The following is an 18586-nucleotide window of genomic DNA, read 5'->3' as shown; positions in this document are numbered from 1 at the left end:
GGAGTTGGAACACGTCTAGAGTTGGGTTGGGTTGGGTTGTCTCTTTGTCCTCCTGCCCACAAATATCATGTGGTGGGAAAAATTGGAAAGCACAATTGAACAGAAAGAAAACGGACATTCGATAATGCTCATTTATCCGTCGCCTGCTAACTTCCCAATTGCACTTGGTTTCATTCTTCCAACTCCTCCACTGAATGAATGGGTCGACTAATGGCTGCTGCAAATGGAATCGGGTATAGGAACGGTGGGATGATCGTGACGCACCACAATCGGCACCTCTATCATCACCAGATCACGTCCTGCTCCGCTTCCGCTTCCACTTCCTCCGGTTTTCTTGGTCTCCCACTCCCACTCCCTAATCCCAATAGCCCAAGCACCAGCCTTTCCCATCCTCTGGCACTCAAACGCCCCGTCTTCAGAGCCCAATTCGATGCCGAGCCGGAGAATGCCAAAACCCGAACTACAACTACTACTAGTAGTGATTCAGGGAAGCTCAAGAAACGCTCAGATTCCAGCAAGGATATGGAGAAGGGAGAAGAAAGAAGAGAGGATGCAGACAGCAGTATTAGCAGCAGCAGCAAGGTCTCGTCAGTTCCCCAGATATCCCTGGACGACGTGAATCCTGTGGGCCTCGGCCGCAAATCCCGCCAGATATTCGACGAGGTGTGGCGCAAGTTCTCCGGTCTGGGGCAGATCTCGAGGACCCCCACGGCAGCGGACGACGACGGCCTCCTCCTCATCCGCGGGCCCATGTGCGAGTTCAGCATCCCTGGAGCGCAGGACACCACCGTGCTCGTCGTCGGAGCCACCAGCAGGATCGGACGCATCGTCATCCGCAAGCTCATGCTCAGAGGTTACAAGGTTAAGGTAAATACTTCCAGATTACCGACATGGTTATCTCATTGGCTGTACTTGGAATAAATTGGATTACTGCATTCTAAGATAATATTAATCCGTCCATTTAATTGACAGATAATCATGGACCTTAATAATGCTTAATTCTTTTCTTGAATGATATAAACAGAAAAGAGGAATATCTTTTGATATCCATTAAAACAATCATCACAATATAAAACCAATAACTGAAAAAAATGAAGAGAATTACAAAGTGGGAAATTGAGTGAAAACTAAATGTGAGGAGTGACCAACATGGTGATCATCTATTTTGTATTGTTATATTCATTCCGAAAATTCACACAGAAGTAACAATCAAATCAAATTTCTTACTATCTAGCATATGACGGTATAAATTATCTTATAGAGTTAACTTGCTCATTGCAATCTGATGTATTTATCTTTATGGCAAATGTAACTTTCCTGAACTAATTAAAACATAAGGTAGTAGTTTTCCTTTAATTTTGACTTGTTTTTGTACAATTCTAAAAGGTATCACGAAGAATCTGAGCCATATCCTCAGTTCTCTTCTAAAAGGTTGGATCTTGTTGATAACCATTTGGTTTTTGATGTTAAGAAGCTAAATAGTTCAAATATTTCAATTGAGCTTTATAAGTTATAGGCATTTGATATTTAAGATATTGAATTGTTCAAATTGTTCAATCAGGCTTTAGTAAGAAAAGCTGATCCGGAGGTGATTGATATGCTTCCGAGATCAGTGACCATAGCAATTGGGGATGTTGGTGATCCGTCAACTTTGAAAAGTGCTGTTGAAGGTTGCAACAAGATTATCTATTGTGCCACTGCACGCTCTGCTATTACAGGGGATCTAAACAGAGTAGATAACCAGGGAGTGCAAAATGTTACTAAGGCATTTCAGGTCTTCCTCCTTTCTCAAACCTCCCTCAACTATTTTTTCTTTCAATTAGTTGATTAGGTTTCTCTAGTTACAATTTAGTACTTCTAACAAAATGAAGTTTTGGTGGTTGACCTTAGTTGTCGTTTTGTAGGATTACAACAATGAGCTTGCACAGTTAAGGGCTGGTAAGAGTAGCAAAAGCAAGCTCTTGCTTGCTAAATTTAGATCTGTTCAATCATTGGAAGGTTGGGAGGTTCGACAAGGAACCTACTTTCAGGATGTCGTTGCTGCAAAATATGATGGCGGAATGGATGCAAAATTTGAGTTTACAGAATCCGGTGATGCTGTATTCTCAGGTACTATTTGCTCCTTCCAGTACTTGAATGCTCCCAGAAAATGGAACAAGTTAGCAGGATTTCTGTAACACTGCATTCATGGATTTTTTTTCTTTTTGATAAACCTTATTCTCCCAGGATATGTTTTCACCAGAGGAGGGTACGTAGAACTGTCGAAAAAGCTTTCCCTTCCTTTGGGTTCCACGCTTGACAGGTATTAGTTACTTCCGATATAGTGTTTGACTGTTGAATCTGGGTTTTCTGATAGTCTTATAAATAATAATTGACCTTTAAATCTCGTTGAATTTGAATGATGTTATTTCTATAGCACTGATACTTGGCAAGAATAGGTACGACGGCTTAGTTCTGTCTGTTGGTGGAAATGGAAGATCATATGTTGTAATACTTGAGACTGGACCACTAGCTGATACTTCTCAAAGCAAAAAGTATTTTGCTCGAATGACCACTAAAGTGGGATTCTGCAGGGTGAGGAATAAGTTTACTTCACATCTTCTACATTACTTTGCTCCAGTGATTGCTTTAGCAGCAGTTTTCAGGAATGACATATTTTCTAATATCTGCCTTTTGCAGGTAAGGGTACCATTTTCATCTTTCCGTCCAGTGAAACCAGAAGATCCTCCACTAGACCCTTTTCTGGTACATACGTTAACCATCAGATTTGAACCAAGAAGACAGGTTTGTCCCAGAAAAAAAATTAGAAGTTTGTTTTTATGTTGCTTCTCATTAAACTTTTGTGAGTTTATTGAGGTTATGAACACTTTTGTTACCATATTTTATTATTGGTTTGGTGCAGAGACCTGTTGAAGGACCTGTAGAAAATAAGCAAGATCCTAGAAGCTTCAAGTTGATAATGGAATACATAAAGGCATTACCTGTAAGACATCACTTCAGCTCTAGAACTTTTAAGTACGGTGCTCAAATGGATGCCAGTATTTACCATATTCATGTTTTTGTTGTTAGATGTAGGCACGATATACTGAAGGATCAGTAAACATAGTTTCTCGGAGTGTATAAGTAATTTGGTCCATTTTTATATTAACATTTTCACTAGAAATCATACTTATGAAGCTCTAGCATAAATATATGCAGTTTGTGTGGGCATATCCTTAATATATTTGAGAGCAGAAAATTTTTGAGTGACAAAGATCTGGAATGGTGACTTATGAAGAGGAGGGAAATTAAGGTGTAAAACGGCTGTTCACATAACTATTTCTTCTCATAGAAATACAAAAACACATATCCAAGCTTAGCTATGACGTAGCTCGCTTTTCTTTTGGGTGTGAAGCGGTTCAAACCAAAATACCCAACAAAATTTTAAAATGTAAAAGAATGAGGATAATAAGGTGTGCAATGGGTGATGGTTATGCAGAGCTCCATGATAGGATAGCTCTGGAAACCTGCTTAGGTGATTGGCTTGTTACAATTCAGTTGAATGAAACGTTCTCTTTTATTCTTTCTGTTTTTGATATTCACTCAGTTGCTCTTTCTATATATCTATTGTGCTTTATGTTATCAGTAGATGTGCTTCTGGACTTCTACCACAGGAACTTTTATAATGTTTCTTCACACAAATTTTTTACATGATATTCTTCGGAATACTACATGTTATAAATCTGTAGAACTTTTGTCTCGAGACTCAAAGAATGATCACATTTGGGAATTCTGCAGACTGGCCAAGAAACAGACTTTATATTGGTCTCATGTACAGGATCTGGAATTGAACCTAGCAGAAGAGAGCAAGTCCTCAAAGCCAAGAAGGTAACTTGTAACACTTCAAGCATTGATTCAATTTAAGCTAGATATTAGTTGTTGACCAAGTATCTTTCCAGGGTGGAGAGGATTCATTAAGAAGATCTGGCCTTGGGTATACAATTGTTCGCCCTGGTCCATTGCAGGTAATGTCAGACTCTCATTTTACCGTTTTGGAAAAATAGACCAACCTAATAGGATAGTACTTTATTTGGTTGATGCACAGATAGTGTGGCTGATAATGAATCTCCTCTAGATCCATGTTTTGTGATGTGTTAGTCTTTGAGTTCATACTGCATTTGAGTATTTATCTTTTGTTGTTTTTTTCCCAGATAATTGAAGGCTAAGTTAGAATTTTTCCTTATTATGAACTTTTTGTGACAGGAACATTATGATAGAGAGAACATGCAAACATAAGACTATGACTCCTTAGGTCAGGAAAGAGTAGATTGTCTTTCATAAAGGTGAATCTCAGGGCTAGGATTGGGTCTAGGATATATTGCACAGTCATCTAATTACAATTTTACAGCTAGGGCTGTCAAAATAATCAAGCTGGCTTGAGCTTGGCTTGATAGGGCTAAGTCAAGCTCGGCTCAAAAATAAGTTGAATCGAGCTTGATTTTCAAAATAGGCTCAAAAATAATTTCAAGCCAAGTTTGATACTTTGATCATGAGCTGGCTCATTAAATAAGCTTAATAAGACTCAAAATAATTATATATATGTGATATGAGTAATATTTTCTATACTATACTATAATTCTGTTATATTTGATGATTTACTTAAGTGAATTGTTATGTACTTTGTTGATTTTATTAGTTTATATTTTTAAATTATGCCTTATTTTAAGCTTGATTCAAGCCTAAATCAAGCTCAATTTAATTCAAGCTTGATCAGGATCGAAACTTGGTTTGAATTGATTGAGACTTGAAATTGTTTATTGATTGGCTCGTTTAGGCTCAAGCCCAGCTCAAGTTGAAAATTAGCTATTGCGGTTCTTGATTTAGGTGCATAGTGGACATGATTAAACTATTTCAAATTGTATCAATTTCTATTTATGTTATAGGAAAATAAAATAGTTTCTGGCAGGTGTGTTCGAACGCCTAATGTCGCGTTCGCACATCTAGAGACCTATTTTGGAACGTTCGAACGCGATTGGGGTGCATTCGAACGTGTGATGGATAAGTTGAGTCGTAATATAATTTGTCTAGGGTTTTTTGGATGATTGGCTAACCTCAAAATATATGAAAAAGTAGCCTCTTTAGATTATTAATTATTGAAACTTTGTTTTGCTTCCAGGTTTTAGTCAATTGCTCCCTTCTTCATCCCCCTCTGTATCCAAGCCAAGCTTTCGTCTACGGCCGAGATTAATCCTCTGTCGCTTCTCTCTCCTCCTTCTAGCGACCAGTCGTACCTACAAGTTCCCTTCTCCCACCTCATCTAGTTCTAGGCAGTAATTCATCCTCTATATTTATAATCATGTTTCATAACCCTACACACATATTCCACGTCCATCCCGTCACCTCTTGACTGTCGGTCATTGTTTTCTTCATAACTTTCGATCTGCTAACCCGATCAACGAGATTCTCGTTGCGTTAAATTCCTAACTTACAGAGGAACAATATATCCAAGGATCGGTCTCTATTGTCTTCGCAAGTTGTGTGAGTTTCGTCTAGATTAACAAATCAAATAGACAATCATCTTCACCAAGGCGACCGTAACATTAGCTTGAAATTAGTTCGAATTGAAATGATTTCAATTCAAGCTTGATCACAAATATAGGCTTGAAATTAATTTCAATTCAAGTCACACCCCTAATTACAACCGCTTCCATGTACATTGGTCCAATTCTAAGGGAGGATTCAGACTAATCATCATGGTGCATAATTCTTTCTGATGAGATGTTAAGAGTTGTCAGATAGGATGTGAGCTACATACTTTATGAGGATCATGGTAGAGGCCTAGGTGCAAAAATAAGTTGTAGGTCTTGAAAGGAATTGGACAGAAGTGTCCATTGCATATTGAGAAATGCTAAAAGGAGGGAGGGAAAAGCTGACTCAGATAGTGTCTATAAGTTGAGAGTTCCTTCTTTTATCCTTTGAAAAGTGCCAAAAGGAGAGAGAGGAGATAGCTAACTTAGATAAGATTTGTATGTTGAGGAATCCTCAAATTGTGTTGCATTATATGAATGTGCTTCTCAATTAATACCAATTCTTTGGACCTATTTCTGCTAATTACTGAATCCTTAAGAATTAGAGTTTGTTTCTCTCAATTATCATCATTCAGGACTTTTTGGGCATTGGTAAGCAGTGTAGGAACTACAAAAATGAAAAGAACTCTAAAATCTGCTAGATTCATCAATTTATATGTTGCTTGACCATGGTCATACTAATCTGACAATAAAGAATGCTTGATTAATCCGTACCCTGAAAGCTGTTCACTTGTTACATAGTGCCTCAGGGCAGAAATCTGTATGTCTATTTTCATCTCTAGTGGAAGAATTTGCTGCAAATTAATCATATGAAAAGTATTTATTGAAGTTTTGGCCGATCCCAATTTATATTGCCGAAATGGATTGGCTGGTTTGGTTGATCTCCAGTCCAAATCATCCGAAATGGATGGCCAATTCAGCCAAGATGGTTCATATGTATCGTTTTTTCAAGTGGCCAATCCTGATCTTAAAATCAGTACTTGGAATCTTGATGAAAGTAGAGTTGCACCATTGGAATGCAATCACATTCGTTGAAATATTTGCTATTTTCGAGTTGTTTGATAAGCCTAAGATTGAGATATTTGTGTCAGCCTATTATGGTCATAGCTTTGAACTGTGTCAAATAATTTGTTTCTCACCTGTTATAAATTTTCTTTGGTGCTCACCTTTTGAATATTGAAGAGTCATGATTAATTTGAATGTAAACTGCTACTTCAAGAGAGAATTAGGTAAGATACCTTGTTAGATAATTATTTTGTGATGTTTTGATGCTTCCTACCATCAAGCTTTACACCGTAACTGTTGAAATTTCCAGGAAGAACCTGGTGGTCAGCGTGCACTAATATTTGATCAAGGAAATAGGATCTCTCAGGTGAGAGTTGAACCAGATCTGTGCAGCAGTAAACTGATAGTGGAATGACTAATTATTTGGCAATCAAATTGTTATGTAGGGCATCAGCTGCGCCGATGTAGCTGATATTTGTGTCAAAGCATTGCATGATTCAACAGCAAGGAATAAGAGTTTTGATGTGAGATTTTGTCTTTGTTCCTTGCCATAAATGCATGTTTTGTTTTCTTTCATAGTTACATAACCAGACTTAAGTTTCATTCTGGCAGGTATGCTATGAGTATGTTGCAGAGCAAGGAAACGAGCTTTATGAACTTGTAAGTAACGGAACCAATTGGTGAAATCTGGATGTTCCAATTTCGGTGTTTGGGATTTCTGGGCTGTCTTATGAATGCACTCCTCTCTTGCAGGTCGCCCATTTGCCAGACAAGGCGAATAACTACCTCACGCCAGCTCTTTCTGTTCTAGAGAAGAACACCTGATGTCAAGAAATATACGGTTTTGTCTTGTACATGTGCATATATTTTTTTTCCCCCTCCTTGTCAATATGCAAGAGGTTTTGCTTAATGCTTGATAGAATATGTATATCTCTATTTTAGCTAACTCAAGATATTGTGAATGAGAATATATATGTCTTAACTTCTTTAATTATTGTTCACACATATCTTTTACGTTTGAGCAGCTACACAATACTTGACGCATAGAAAATTTTCCCAATTTCATATGTTTTTAATTAAATGCGAGCTGTAGCTGCATTTGACAAATAGTTACAAAATATGCTTGCCGTCCAGGCACACCTGCACTTTGAATAGATAAAATAGATAGATAGTAACAGTAGCAGTGGCATCTTATCACGTGGTCACTAATCTATAATGCGTCTATTGGCAGGAAGGAACCCACTGCTCCGCACATCGATACTCATGAGCTTCCCACTTATTATTATTATTATTAGTAGTAGTAGTAGTAGTAGTAGTAGTAATGAGCAGTGAGTAGAAGTGACTCTTCCCTACCCTTCGCTTCATTTCATTTGCTGGGCCCTGCTCTGCTTTGGCTTTATCTGCCATGCAGCACCGACAGAAGCACAAGAAAGAGAGATCGATGGTCATGGAGCAGCTACGCATGCTTCTTTACCTTCCCCCTCGATCCTCTCTCTTATTCTCTCTCTTCTTATTAATCTCTGTAGTGTAGTAATAATACTAATAATAATAATAATAATAATAATAATAATAATCCAGATCCACTGTTACCACTTACCAGTACCTGCTCTTATATAATTAAGTCACTGGACCCCACCTAAAATTTTCCCTCTCTTAACTCTGCACGCACTTCCATCATCGATCTGCACTGGAGAGTAGGGCCAATCTATCTCAATAATAAATGCTTAGTTAATAGTCCGGGCCACTCTGCTTTCCCCTTGCTCTGCTTTATTGCCTCTGCTTCTCCTGCCATAGCTGCTGAAGAAGAGAGAGCGAGTGGTATCCTGGTGAACCAACTACCTACCCCCGCAGGAGGACTAATAAATGACAAACCCTTATATGATTAGAGATGCTATTGGCTCTCTCTTTGTCCCGCTAAATATTGATTCGTATTCACGTGACCAAGCTAGCAACAAGATCTGGACACACTTCTGGGTACAAAAGAGAACACAAGAGAGAGAAAGAGAAAGTTTGAATATTATTTAGGGCAGTCCACACCAGTGGCCATTTCTCCTCTGTCGCAATCTATAATTAGTAGAGAGGGAAAACATCAATTAACGAAGGAACTATCACTATCTCATGCCAAGCACGTCGCCGGGATTAATTGTTACTTTGATGGCAGGCCCGCCCATTGCTTAGCTACTCTAATCAAAGTTTACAACATATGAGCTTTTAGGGAAAAAAATAATAATAAAAGAAAAAGAAGATCAAATTGAAAACGAGCGAATTATATGCATGGTAAGGATAATAACTCAACTCAACAGAATTAAACTCGAAGGGTAAGCGGATTTAATACTTGCCGCGATCACGATTCCATTGCAGAGGTAACAACAAAGACATCTACAATCAAAGATACAATGAAAAAAAAGAATAATAGTACCTTTTTAACGTCAACTCACCGATAACATAATAAGGAGGCGAAGAAGAAGAAGAAGAAGAAAAGATGATAGATGGATCTAGTAGTAAGGTATGGCTGGGGGTGGTGGAGATGAATAGGGTATCCCTACCACAGGGGGAAAAGGCAACTCAGGCTTCGGCGGCGGCGGAGCTTGCGATGGCACTACTGGTGGTCGTGTAGGCGGCGCATGTGCTCCATGGGATGGTGGGTAAGGCTGTCCAGGAGTTCCGACGCCGGGAGGCGGCAGTGTAGGAACATTATGCGGTGGAGAAGGAGGCGGCGAGCTGTAGCTGGGATGCTGGGGTGGAGACGGTGAAGTATGGGTAGGAGGCTGTGGAGGGGCAACTGATGGAGTAGGATAATGGTGGTGAGAAGGCGGCGGCGGAGGCAGACGCTGCCCGGGTTCGTACTCTGACGAAGGCGGGGGTGGCGGTATTGCAGGGGAGGAGACCGGCGGCGAAAATGGTGGTGTCGAGTAAGGAGGAGGAGCGCCAGTCGATGGCGGGGATCCGTAACCGCCGTGCGGTGGTGACGACGGTGTTGAGGAAGGAGGAGTCTTAGTGGAAGGCGGTGACCCGTGAGAGGGCGTTGATGGTGTCGAGGGAGAAGGAGGAGTCTTGGTGGAAGGCGGCGACATGTAACCGCCATGCGGGGGCGATGATGGCGTCGAGGAAGAAGGGGGCGTCTTGGTGGGATGCGGCGACCAGTAGCCGCCGTGTGACGGATGGGCATAGCAGACGGACTTAGTACAGTCGAATGGGTGGGCGGCCGCGAAGGAGCACTGGGCGGGCGGGCGCTGTGACGGCAGCCCGGGGATGCAGTTGAACCTGGTGTCGGACGCGGCGGGGCAAACGGGCGGCTGCGAAGTGAAGAAGTTGTAGGAGTAGGTGAAGTTTTGCAGCCTCGGGAGGGAGCAGATGCCGGAGGGGATGGCCCCCGTGAGCCGGTTGTGCGCGACGTCGAGCTGCTCCAAGTCAGCCATGTTAGAGATGGATCCCGGGAGCGGGCCCTGGAGGCGGTTGAAGCTGACGTCGAAGACGGTGAGATGGCGGAGGAGGCCAACCTCGGTCGGGATGCAAGCGGTGAGGTTGTCGTTGAGGAGTACGATCTCGTTTAAGGTGTGCACCATGTTGCCGATGGAGGATGGGATGCATCCGCCGAGCTGGTTGTTGGCGAGGACGACGACGGAGGCCGGAGAGTTGCCGAGGTTGGAGGGGATCGGGTGGCGGAGGCGGTTGGAGTTGAGGAAGATGGCATCGAGCGGGCGGTCGAAGAGGGCCGGAGGAATGGGGCCCTCGAAGTCGTTGAAGCGGAGGTCGAGGTAGCGGAGGGAAGGGAGGGCGAGGACGACGCGGGGGAAGGGCCCGACGAAGCGGTTATTACTAAGGTCGAGCTCGTGGAGGAGCTTGAGGCGGCGGAAGGTGTCGGGGACGGTGCCGCAGAAGCGGTTGGAGTTGAGGTGGAGGAGGGCGAGGTCGGGAAGGCCGAGGGGGAGGTCGGCGGGGAGGTACCCGGCGAGGTCGGCGTGGTTGAGATCGATGCCGGCGACGACGAGGAGGTAGGAGTTTGAAGGGGCCGGGGCGCAGAACACGCCGAAGTAGGAGCACACATTCGGCCCCACCCAGTTCCCGGTCAGGTTCTGCGGGTCCGAGAAGATGGCGGTTTGCTTCCAGGTCTGCAGCGCGACGTACGCCGCACGGAGGCGAGGGTTAGGAAAAGACCAGGAGGGAGGGGGATCGAACGACACCAACGACGACGACAGAGACCCCTCGCCAGCCGAGACGAGTCGACCCCTCTGAGGGACGACGACGAGGAGCAGGAGGAGGAAGAGGAAAAGAAGAGTAGTGCAACGAGAAGGGGCCATGGGTACAACTAACATTGCCGGCCCCCAAGGAGAGAGAGATAGAGAGCTCTCTTCTTCTTACTATCTCTACCTCTTACTACCCAAGGAGGGAACAAGAGAAGCAGGAGGAGGAGGAGTAAAAGAGACACATCACATGAGGGAGGAGTAGAGATCACATGGGAATGATATCATGGGGTTGGGATTTGTGAAGTATTTAGCTAGTCGGTGATGATGGACCGGACGCGGTCCAGATGGATTAAGATATGGATCGCATTCGCATCCGCACCCGCATTCGCATCCGCACCCGCATTCGCATCGCTGCTACCTCACTTGCTGCATGCTTTCTCTCTCCCACTCTCCATATGTGTGTGTGATTATCTAATTTGAAATAATAATGATGCTGTCCTTGGTCAGTGTGACTTCTGTCACTTGTTACTCGCTCATTACTTTACTAACAATAACTAGTGCTGCCAGGTTGCTCATGGTTCAACATTTATAAAAAAAAATATTAAAAACAGGGAATTAATTTACAGACAAGTACTTTAAATATCAGATGAACAGTGTTAACCATAAACAAAAGCCAGATGGACTTTGGTGTTCAGGTTCACAATCTGCTTCCCAACAATGCTAATTTGACCATCATCAGCTTCATTAATTGCCACTAATTACTAACACTAAATTATCCCACTGTTTAACCCATCAGCTTAGGAAAAAAAAATTATAAAAAAAAAAACCTCACCTGCTCACCTCTGCTCACCTGCTCTCCTGCTCTCCTCTTAAATCGACAAGGGCCCACCATATTGATATCACTATCGGTATGCTCATGCATCTCAAGTAGCCATCCATGAACTAACTCTTCGTATACTCATCCATCTTCGTGATCTCTAGCTGTACATAGCTGTTTTGTATTTATGGCTGCTTCCCTTTGAGCTTTTCTTTGCTGTCGTTCTTCTTTTTCTTTTTCTCCCTTTGTGATCATCTGAACTTATACATTCAACTCCTTTTTCCGGCAAGTGTTATAAAGTCTTCTTTTGAACACAAAGTAAAAAAATTCTTAATAAATAAGAAAGATTAAAGAAGAAGCATCGGACGTCACTGCACACCATATCTTAACCCCTATCTCCAGTGGATCCGGAGCAGCTGGCAACGTAATGAGAGAATAGGAAGAGGAGAAGGGAAGGTGTTATGAAAAATGGCTCCGTGTATGCGAGGAAATTGAAGCGAAACGAATTAAGCACTCGGAAAGATAAAATTGACGCAATGTTAGCAACTTGCATATGCGATTCTTCGATTACTTCATTAGTTACTTCCTCTTCTTTTTCTTTCCCTTGCTCTATTCTATACTTTCCAGTGGAGAAACCGCGTCTTGATGATAAGGATTCTTGTCGGATGAGGAGAAGAAAGGAATCACTCGTATTTAATCTATATCTTCCAGATTGTACTTCATTTTGATAGAAAGTTCTTGCATTGTTATTTATCGATCACCACTCTTTTGCATTTATTTGTACAGTTTACACTTGCCTTTTCATTTGTCTAGTTGGGATATAAGATAGGATTACAAAGTTAAGCATAAACAAAGAAAACTTTGAAGGCTTTTTTTTTTTTTGGCTAATTTTCTAAACTTTGGTAAGGCTGGCTATCATCATAAGTGTCCTCCAAACGCCTGTGCTAAGATCGATCTTCTCAAAGCGTCTCTGATTAAAGTTTATGAAGACTTCTTAGCCAAAGTTAAACCAAACACATACTTCTTTATTCTTCTTGAACTCCGATGGTTGGAGTTAACCACATCGCTGAGCCGTCTAGAATATGTACGTAGGATGGAAAAATATTTAAAGTCTTCATCAGAGAGAACAGTTAAACACTATAATAAATTTATTCTAGAATACATACACGCTACTCATTAAAATTATATCTTTTATCACACACTTACTCAATTACTAATAATATCTATCCCCGCAATCTACTTTATATCAAATCAAAATTATTTATAGTAATTTCATAAAAATAAAATATTTTTTATATTTTTTTTACTTTATATTATATCAAAGATAATTATTATACTCTTATTTCAAAATATAAGTAAACACAAAAATAACTATTCCTAAGATAAAGACCTTGTTTTAAAAATATTAAAAATATATATTTATTTTAAAATTAATCTTATTCTTAAAATAAACGAGGCTTTTTCCGTGGTAGGAAGCAAAATTTTAGCTATTGGTGGCCTCTTAGTGTCCCGAGTTGTCGTTTATATTTTGATAGTGCTCAATCATTCTAATGATCTTTGGACCTCTTCGGTCTTTCATAAGTACCCGTGGAGGCTAACTAGGCCAAAGCAGTGTGTCGTATTAATACAAAAGCCACTAGCTCTGATGAATCTGAGGTAAAGTTGTAGATTAAATACAAGGACCTCTCTTATCAGTTTGATCGTATAAAAAAGCCTGTGCAGGTGCAATTTAAATTAATGGCAAATTTTTTGACATAATATATTTGCAAAACGCATGTCCACAATTATCTTTTATTTGTACTAATGTAATTGGTAAATTATATTTTAAAATATAATTTTTATTTTATATAATATATCTAGATTTTTTGTACGAGCATGTGTACAAATTATGAGATGTTTGAAGTAGAATATTGAATTTAAAGTCAGAGTATTCGAAACGGATTTTGAATCGTCATTGAGTTGCTTAAACAATGTCATGATCAGTCAAAGTAGTATAAAAATATACTCAAAGACACAGGAATAACAACTCTGCATTTAACAATCTACTCGGCCGTTCGAACGGACAATTAGGCGTTCGAACGCATTTTCCTAAGAAAGAAGAAAATAATAGGTATTCGAGCCCGTTCGAATGGGCCTTGCAGTCGTTCGAACGATTTTGGCTGATTTGACTTAGATTTGGGTCTATCTTTATTTATCTTATCTCTAAGAGATACTTAGCTTATCTCTAAGAGATATTTATTTTATCTCTAAGAATATAAAATAGTTTAATCTAACTCTAGGATAGAGGACTATTGAGTATTAATATGGAGATCATTTTTTGGAGGCCATTAAAGATCAATTCTCAATTTTAGACAGAAGTGTTAAATTGTTCTCAACTTTACGCATCTACATCGGATCTAGAATGTAATAACCCAAGTACTAAAAAAAATTTTAGCTGGGCACAACGTGACCTGCCACGCTGTGGCCAACCTCAAGCCCAGCATGCTTTGCATGTCGTGCCAATGGTGGAGGTGCCACGCACCTCCACCAAGCCACTCTTCTTGGCGTCGTGGCGATGCGTGGAGGTGGGACCGAGCCCACCGGCCACTCTACCGCTGCCACGTGACCACCCCGTTCTCTCTCTCTCTCTCTCTCTTCTTCTCTCTTTACTTTTCTCTTTTTCCTCCCCTCATTTTCTCGACCTCCCACTCTCTCTAGCTCCCTCTCTCTCCCTCTAGTCTCCCAATAGCCACTGACCGTCGGGAAGAACCGTCGTCAACACTCCTACCCGCCGGTGAGCCTCTCTCTCTCTCTCTCTCTCTCTCTCTCTCTCTCTCTCTCTCTCTCTCTCTCTCTCTCTCTCTCTCTCTCCTTCCTTCTCTCTTTTTTCTCTCTCTCTATTTCTCTACCTCTCACTATTTCTTCCCGAGGCCGCCAGCTGCTAAGTGGCCACCAACGTTCCCCTCCTTTGCGGTCCGACTCCCCTCCTCCCCCTTTCTTCTCCTCATTCTTCCTCTTCTTCTTCTCCTCCTCTTCTTCTTCTCCTCTCAGGTGGTTGCTGCATTGGTGCCAGGCTCAGGCCATAACCTTGCAGCAGGTGCGCTTGGGTGCTGGGCTCGGCCCAGCACTATGTAATTTATTTATTTTTAATTTAAATTATAATAGATTATGTTATTAATTATTAAATTATTGTAGTTAATATAATGTATTTGATTTATATGAATTAAATCTAATTTTATCATGATTAATAAATAAATCTAATTATACCAGGATTAGCAAAATACAAGTAATATAAATTACTATATTAATCCTAGCTATATATAATACTTATTAGAGTTATGTACATATTTTCATATGTAATTACTTACATTAATTTAATTCTTACTTTCTTAATTATCAAAGAGAATAAGAGGCAGATAATTATGTCTTAAATAAATTATTGGAATAGTATAATTATGGTTAATGAATAACAAAATAAATATAGGAATTAATAGTACATATTACATAGACTATTCATGATATTTTTTTGGAAATATCAATGCATACTTTGGTTAAAATTAGAGCGTACGTTTCGCATAGACGATGCATACATATTACATAGGTGATATGTGGTAGTTTTAGGAAATCTCGATACGTACCTTGGTTAAAATTGGAGCATACAATTTGCATAGACAATGCGTACATATTACATAGACGATGCGTACATATTGCGTAGGCAATGCATGACATTTTTGGAAAATCTCAATGCATATCCTGTTTAAAATTGGAGAGTACATTTTACGCATGCGATGTGTACAAATTATATGGTGATGCATGAAGTTTTTCATTTTTTAGTAAAACACTAAGGGTGAAGTTTTGCTACTTGCCTTAGTTAAAATTCCTACCCATGTTTTGTATACTGTTTGAAAATATTTTACATAGGTGATGTGCATAATTTTTTACTATATTTACTAATATGATTGTTAGATCCTAAAATATATGCAATCTTTCATTATCCCTTTATCTTCTTTGGAGAAGAAGGCTAATGATGATATTTTTATCTTAAATTTTATTTCGTTAATATTTAGCCTTTATATACAGCTATATATTTTAATACCTGAAATATTTTTATCATCAATCTGCATAAGTGATGGACAAGAATTTTTTATCCTTATAAATGCGTACCTTGCCTAATTTTGATGCACACAATTTATATAGGCAATGTACATAATTTACATAGGTAATGCGTAAAACTTTTTCACTATTATAAATGTGTACTTTGCTTAATATTAAAGCGCTCATTTTGTATAAGAAGTGCACAGAATTTACATAGGTGATACGTAAGACTTTTATACTAATTTTAATCAGAGACATATTTGCAAAATTAGAGTAGTAAAAAATATTGTTAAAATGATATATAAATATTGACAACATTGTTTGAGCAAGATAACTTAATTCAGAATACTTCAATCACTGAAGAACAAAATGAGGAAGATGAATAGTAAACAAGACGAGAGAGATATTGAATGAAGGAACTATCTTCTAGAATTATCAAATGAGATTATTTTAGAGAAGAAAGAGTATTTAAATTATTATTTATGAAAATAGAAGATGATGAAGAATGAGAGAAAGAAAGTGGCAGAAAATAAAAAGAAAAAAGTAGAACGGATTAATAAATATTTAATACATGTTATATTAATCATTTCAGGCTTAATAAATAAGTAGAACGGATTGAATAGATCAACTTAGGCTGACATGCTCAAGTCATCCCTTAATCAACCCTATGTATATCCCATGTCTCGTCCTCCTTTTCTTTACCTTCCTCTTGTTAGAATATTAAGCTAGCCCATTTGACTAGTCAATTAGATTAATTGGCTAGTATAGAATTCAAAAAAAATGCTTTGGTTTTGAGGTGACTCTTAGTGCTTGTATATCTTTAAATGATAGTAATCTTTGGATTCTCTAGATGATGGAAATCAAAGAGTTATATATGATTACTAAGAGTCATATAGTATATTTAAGAGTCATGTAAACCACTATATATATGTGGTCTTATCTTGTGCAAGGATATGAAAAAAATTTAAAAGTTTTTTATCTACTTCATCTTGTGTTAAGAGAACAATCTTCTTCTCTTAAGTTTACCATCACCTTCTCCTAACATAGTGGTATCAGAGCTAGCTTTCCTTACAATACAATGGCTTCCAATAGTTTGTTGCAACCCCAACTTCCTCGCTTCACCGGAAAGAATTTCAACCAATGGAGTATCCAAATGAAGGTTCTCTATGGATCCCAAGATCTATGGGATATCGTAGAGAAAGGCTATGTTGAGTCAGAGAACATGACAACACTCACCCCACAACAACTCAATGAGTTAAAGGAGACTCGCAAGAAGGACAAGAAGGCATTGTTCTTCATTTATCAAGCGGTGGACGAGGCAATCTTTGAGCGAATTTCTACTGTGTCGACGACAAAAGAAGCGTGGGATATACTCAATGTGTCCTACAAAGGAGAGGAGAAGGTGAAGATGGTGCGGCTTCAAACTCTTCGAGCCGAATTTGACACGCTACATATGAAGGACTCCGAAGTAGTTGAAGACTACTTCAATCGGGTAATCTCTATTGTTAATCAATTGAGGACTAATGGTGAGAAAATTTTAGACCAAAGAGTAGTTGAAAAAATTCTTAGAAGTTTAACTAAAAAGTATGAGCATATTGTTGTTGCTATTGAAGAATCTAAAGATTTATCTACTATCTCCATTGAAAGTTTATTGGGATCACTCCAATCCCATAAACATCGCATGAATCAATTTGATTCCCCTTCCTTAGAGCAAGCCTTTCAATCTCAAGTTTCATTGAGAGGAGGTTCTAGAGGGAGAGGAGGACGGCATTTTGGCCGTGAGAGAGGTAGAAACAATGGAGGAAGAGGCCAAGAAAATGAAAATGATAATGCATTCTCATCTACTTCAAATAGAGGTAGAGGTAGAGGACGAGGACGATATACAGACGTCCAATGTCATCATTGTGGCAAATATGGCCACATAAAAAGAATGTGTAGAAAAAGAATTGCCGAAGAGGAAAATAAAGATGTGAACTATGCTCAAGAAAATGATCAAAAAAAGGATGATGGTTCTCTCTTTCTTGTTTGTAATGTACAAGAAGGTGTTATTAATGATATTTGGTACGTTGATAGTGGTTGTAGTAACCATATGACAGGGAACAAATGTGCTTTTGTAACTTTGGATGAATCTATCCAAAGTGAGGTTCGCATTGGCGATAACAACAAGCTACCGGTCAAAGGGAGTGGTGACATTCTTGTTAAAACAAAGAAAGGTGTCAAATGCATTACTAATGTCTTCTATGTTTCAGATCTTAAGCAAAATCTTTTGAGTGTTGGACAGCTTCTTTCTAAGGGCCATGATGTTCTCTTCAAAGAAGACTCATGCGAAATCAAGGACAAAAATAATATTCTTATAGCCAAAGTGAAGATGACACCAAACAAGATGTTTCCCTTGAAGATACAAAGTGAAGCTCTTCCATGCTTCAACACCATCATAAAGGATGAGTCATGGCTTTGGCATCTCCGGTATGGTCATTTGAGTTTTAGCTCTCTTTCTCACATGTGCAAGAAATATATGGTACGAGGCATGCCAAATATTCATCAACATGATCAAGTGTGTGAAGGGTGTGCTCTTGGAAAACATCATCGAGAATCTTTTTCAAGTGGAAAAGCTTGGAGAGCATCCAAACCTCTTGAGCTTGTTCATACCGATCTATGTGGCCCTATGCACACAACATCTATTGGAGGTAATCGTTATTTCCTTACCTTCATTGATGATTATAGTAGAAAGACATGGATTTATTTTCTTAAAGAAAAGAGAAATGTATTGAACAAGTTTAAAGAATTCAAGGCCTTAGTCGAAAAGCAAAGTGGATATATCTTAAAAACTTTGCGTTCCGACCAAGGAGGTGAATATAATTCACAAGATTTTATCTCTTTTTTCAAAGAGCATGGCATAAAACATCAAGTTACTACTCGCTATACACCACAACAAA

At 39.5% G+C, this 18586-nt stretch overlaps 2 protein-coding genes across 2 annotated transcripts; one reads left to right on the top strand and one right to left on the bottom strand.

The window, feature by feature from the left end:
- The first annotated feature begins 69 nt into the window (after positions 1–69).
- Positions 70–7563, top strand: LOC140799641 (protein HIGH CHLOROPHYLL FLUORESCENCE PHENOTYPE 173, chloroplastic). The gene is made up of 13 exons (XM_073154035.1): positions 70–867; positions 1562–1774; positions 1905–2109; positions 2227–2302; positions 2439–2574; positions 2680–2784; positions 2903–2983; positions 3778–3867; positions 3939–4004; positions 6883–6939; positions 7019–7096; positions 7185–7232; positions 7326–7563. The coding sequence occupies exons 1-13, from the start codon at positions 199–201 to the stop codon at positions 7395–7397; spliced, it is 1896 nt and encodes a 631-aa protein (XP_073010136.1). The 5' UTR covers positions 70–198; the 3' UTR covers positions 7398–7563.
- A 1314-nt stretch (positions 7564–8877) lies between these two features.
- On the bottom strand, positions 8878–12051 carry LOC140799893 (leucine-rich repeat extensin-like protein 7). Its single transcript, XM_073154417.1, has one exon. The coding sequence runs from the start codon at positions 10886–10888 to the stop codon at positions 9068–9070; it is 1821 nt and encodes a 606-aa protein (XP_073010518.1). The 5' UTR covers positions 10889–12051; the 3' UTR covers positions 8878–9067.
- Positions 12052–18586: the final 6535 nt, after the last annotated feature.

The sequence above is a fragment of the Typha latifolia genome, chromosome 13 (genome assembly GCF_019914945.1).
Source record: "Typha latifolia isolate L0001 chromosome 13, TyphaL0001v2, whole genome shotgun sequence".
Taxonomy (NCBI): domain Eukaryota; kingdom Viridiplantae; phylum Streptophyta; class Magnoliopsida; order Poales; family Typhaceae; genus Typha; species Typha latifolia.
Note: the sequence above shows the minus strand (reverse complement) of the source record. Positions and strands in the feature narration are given on the sequence as shown.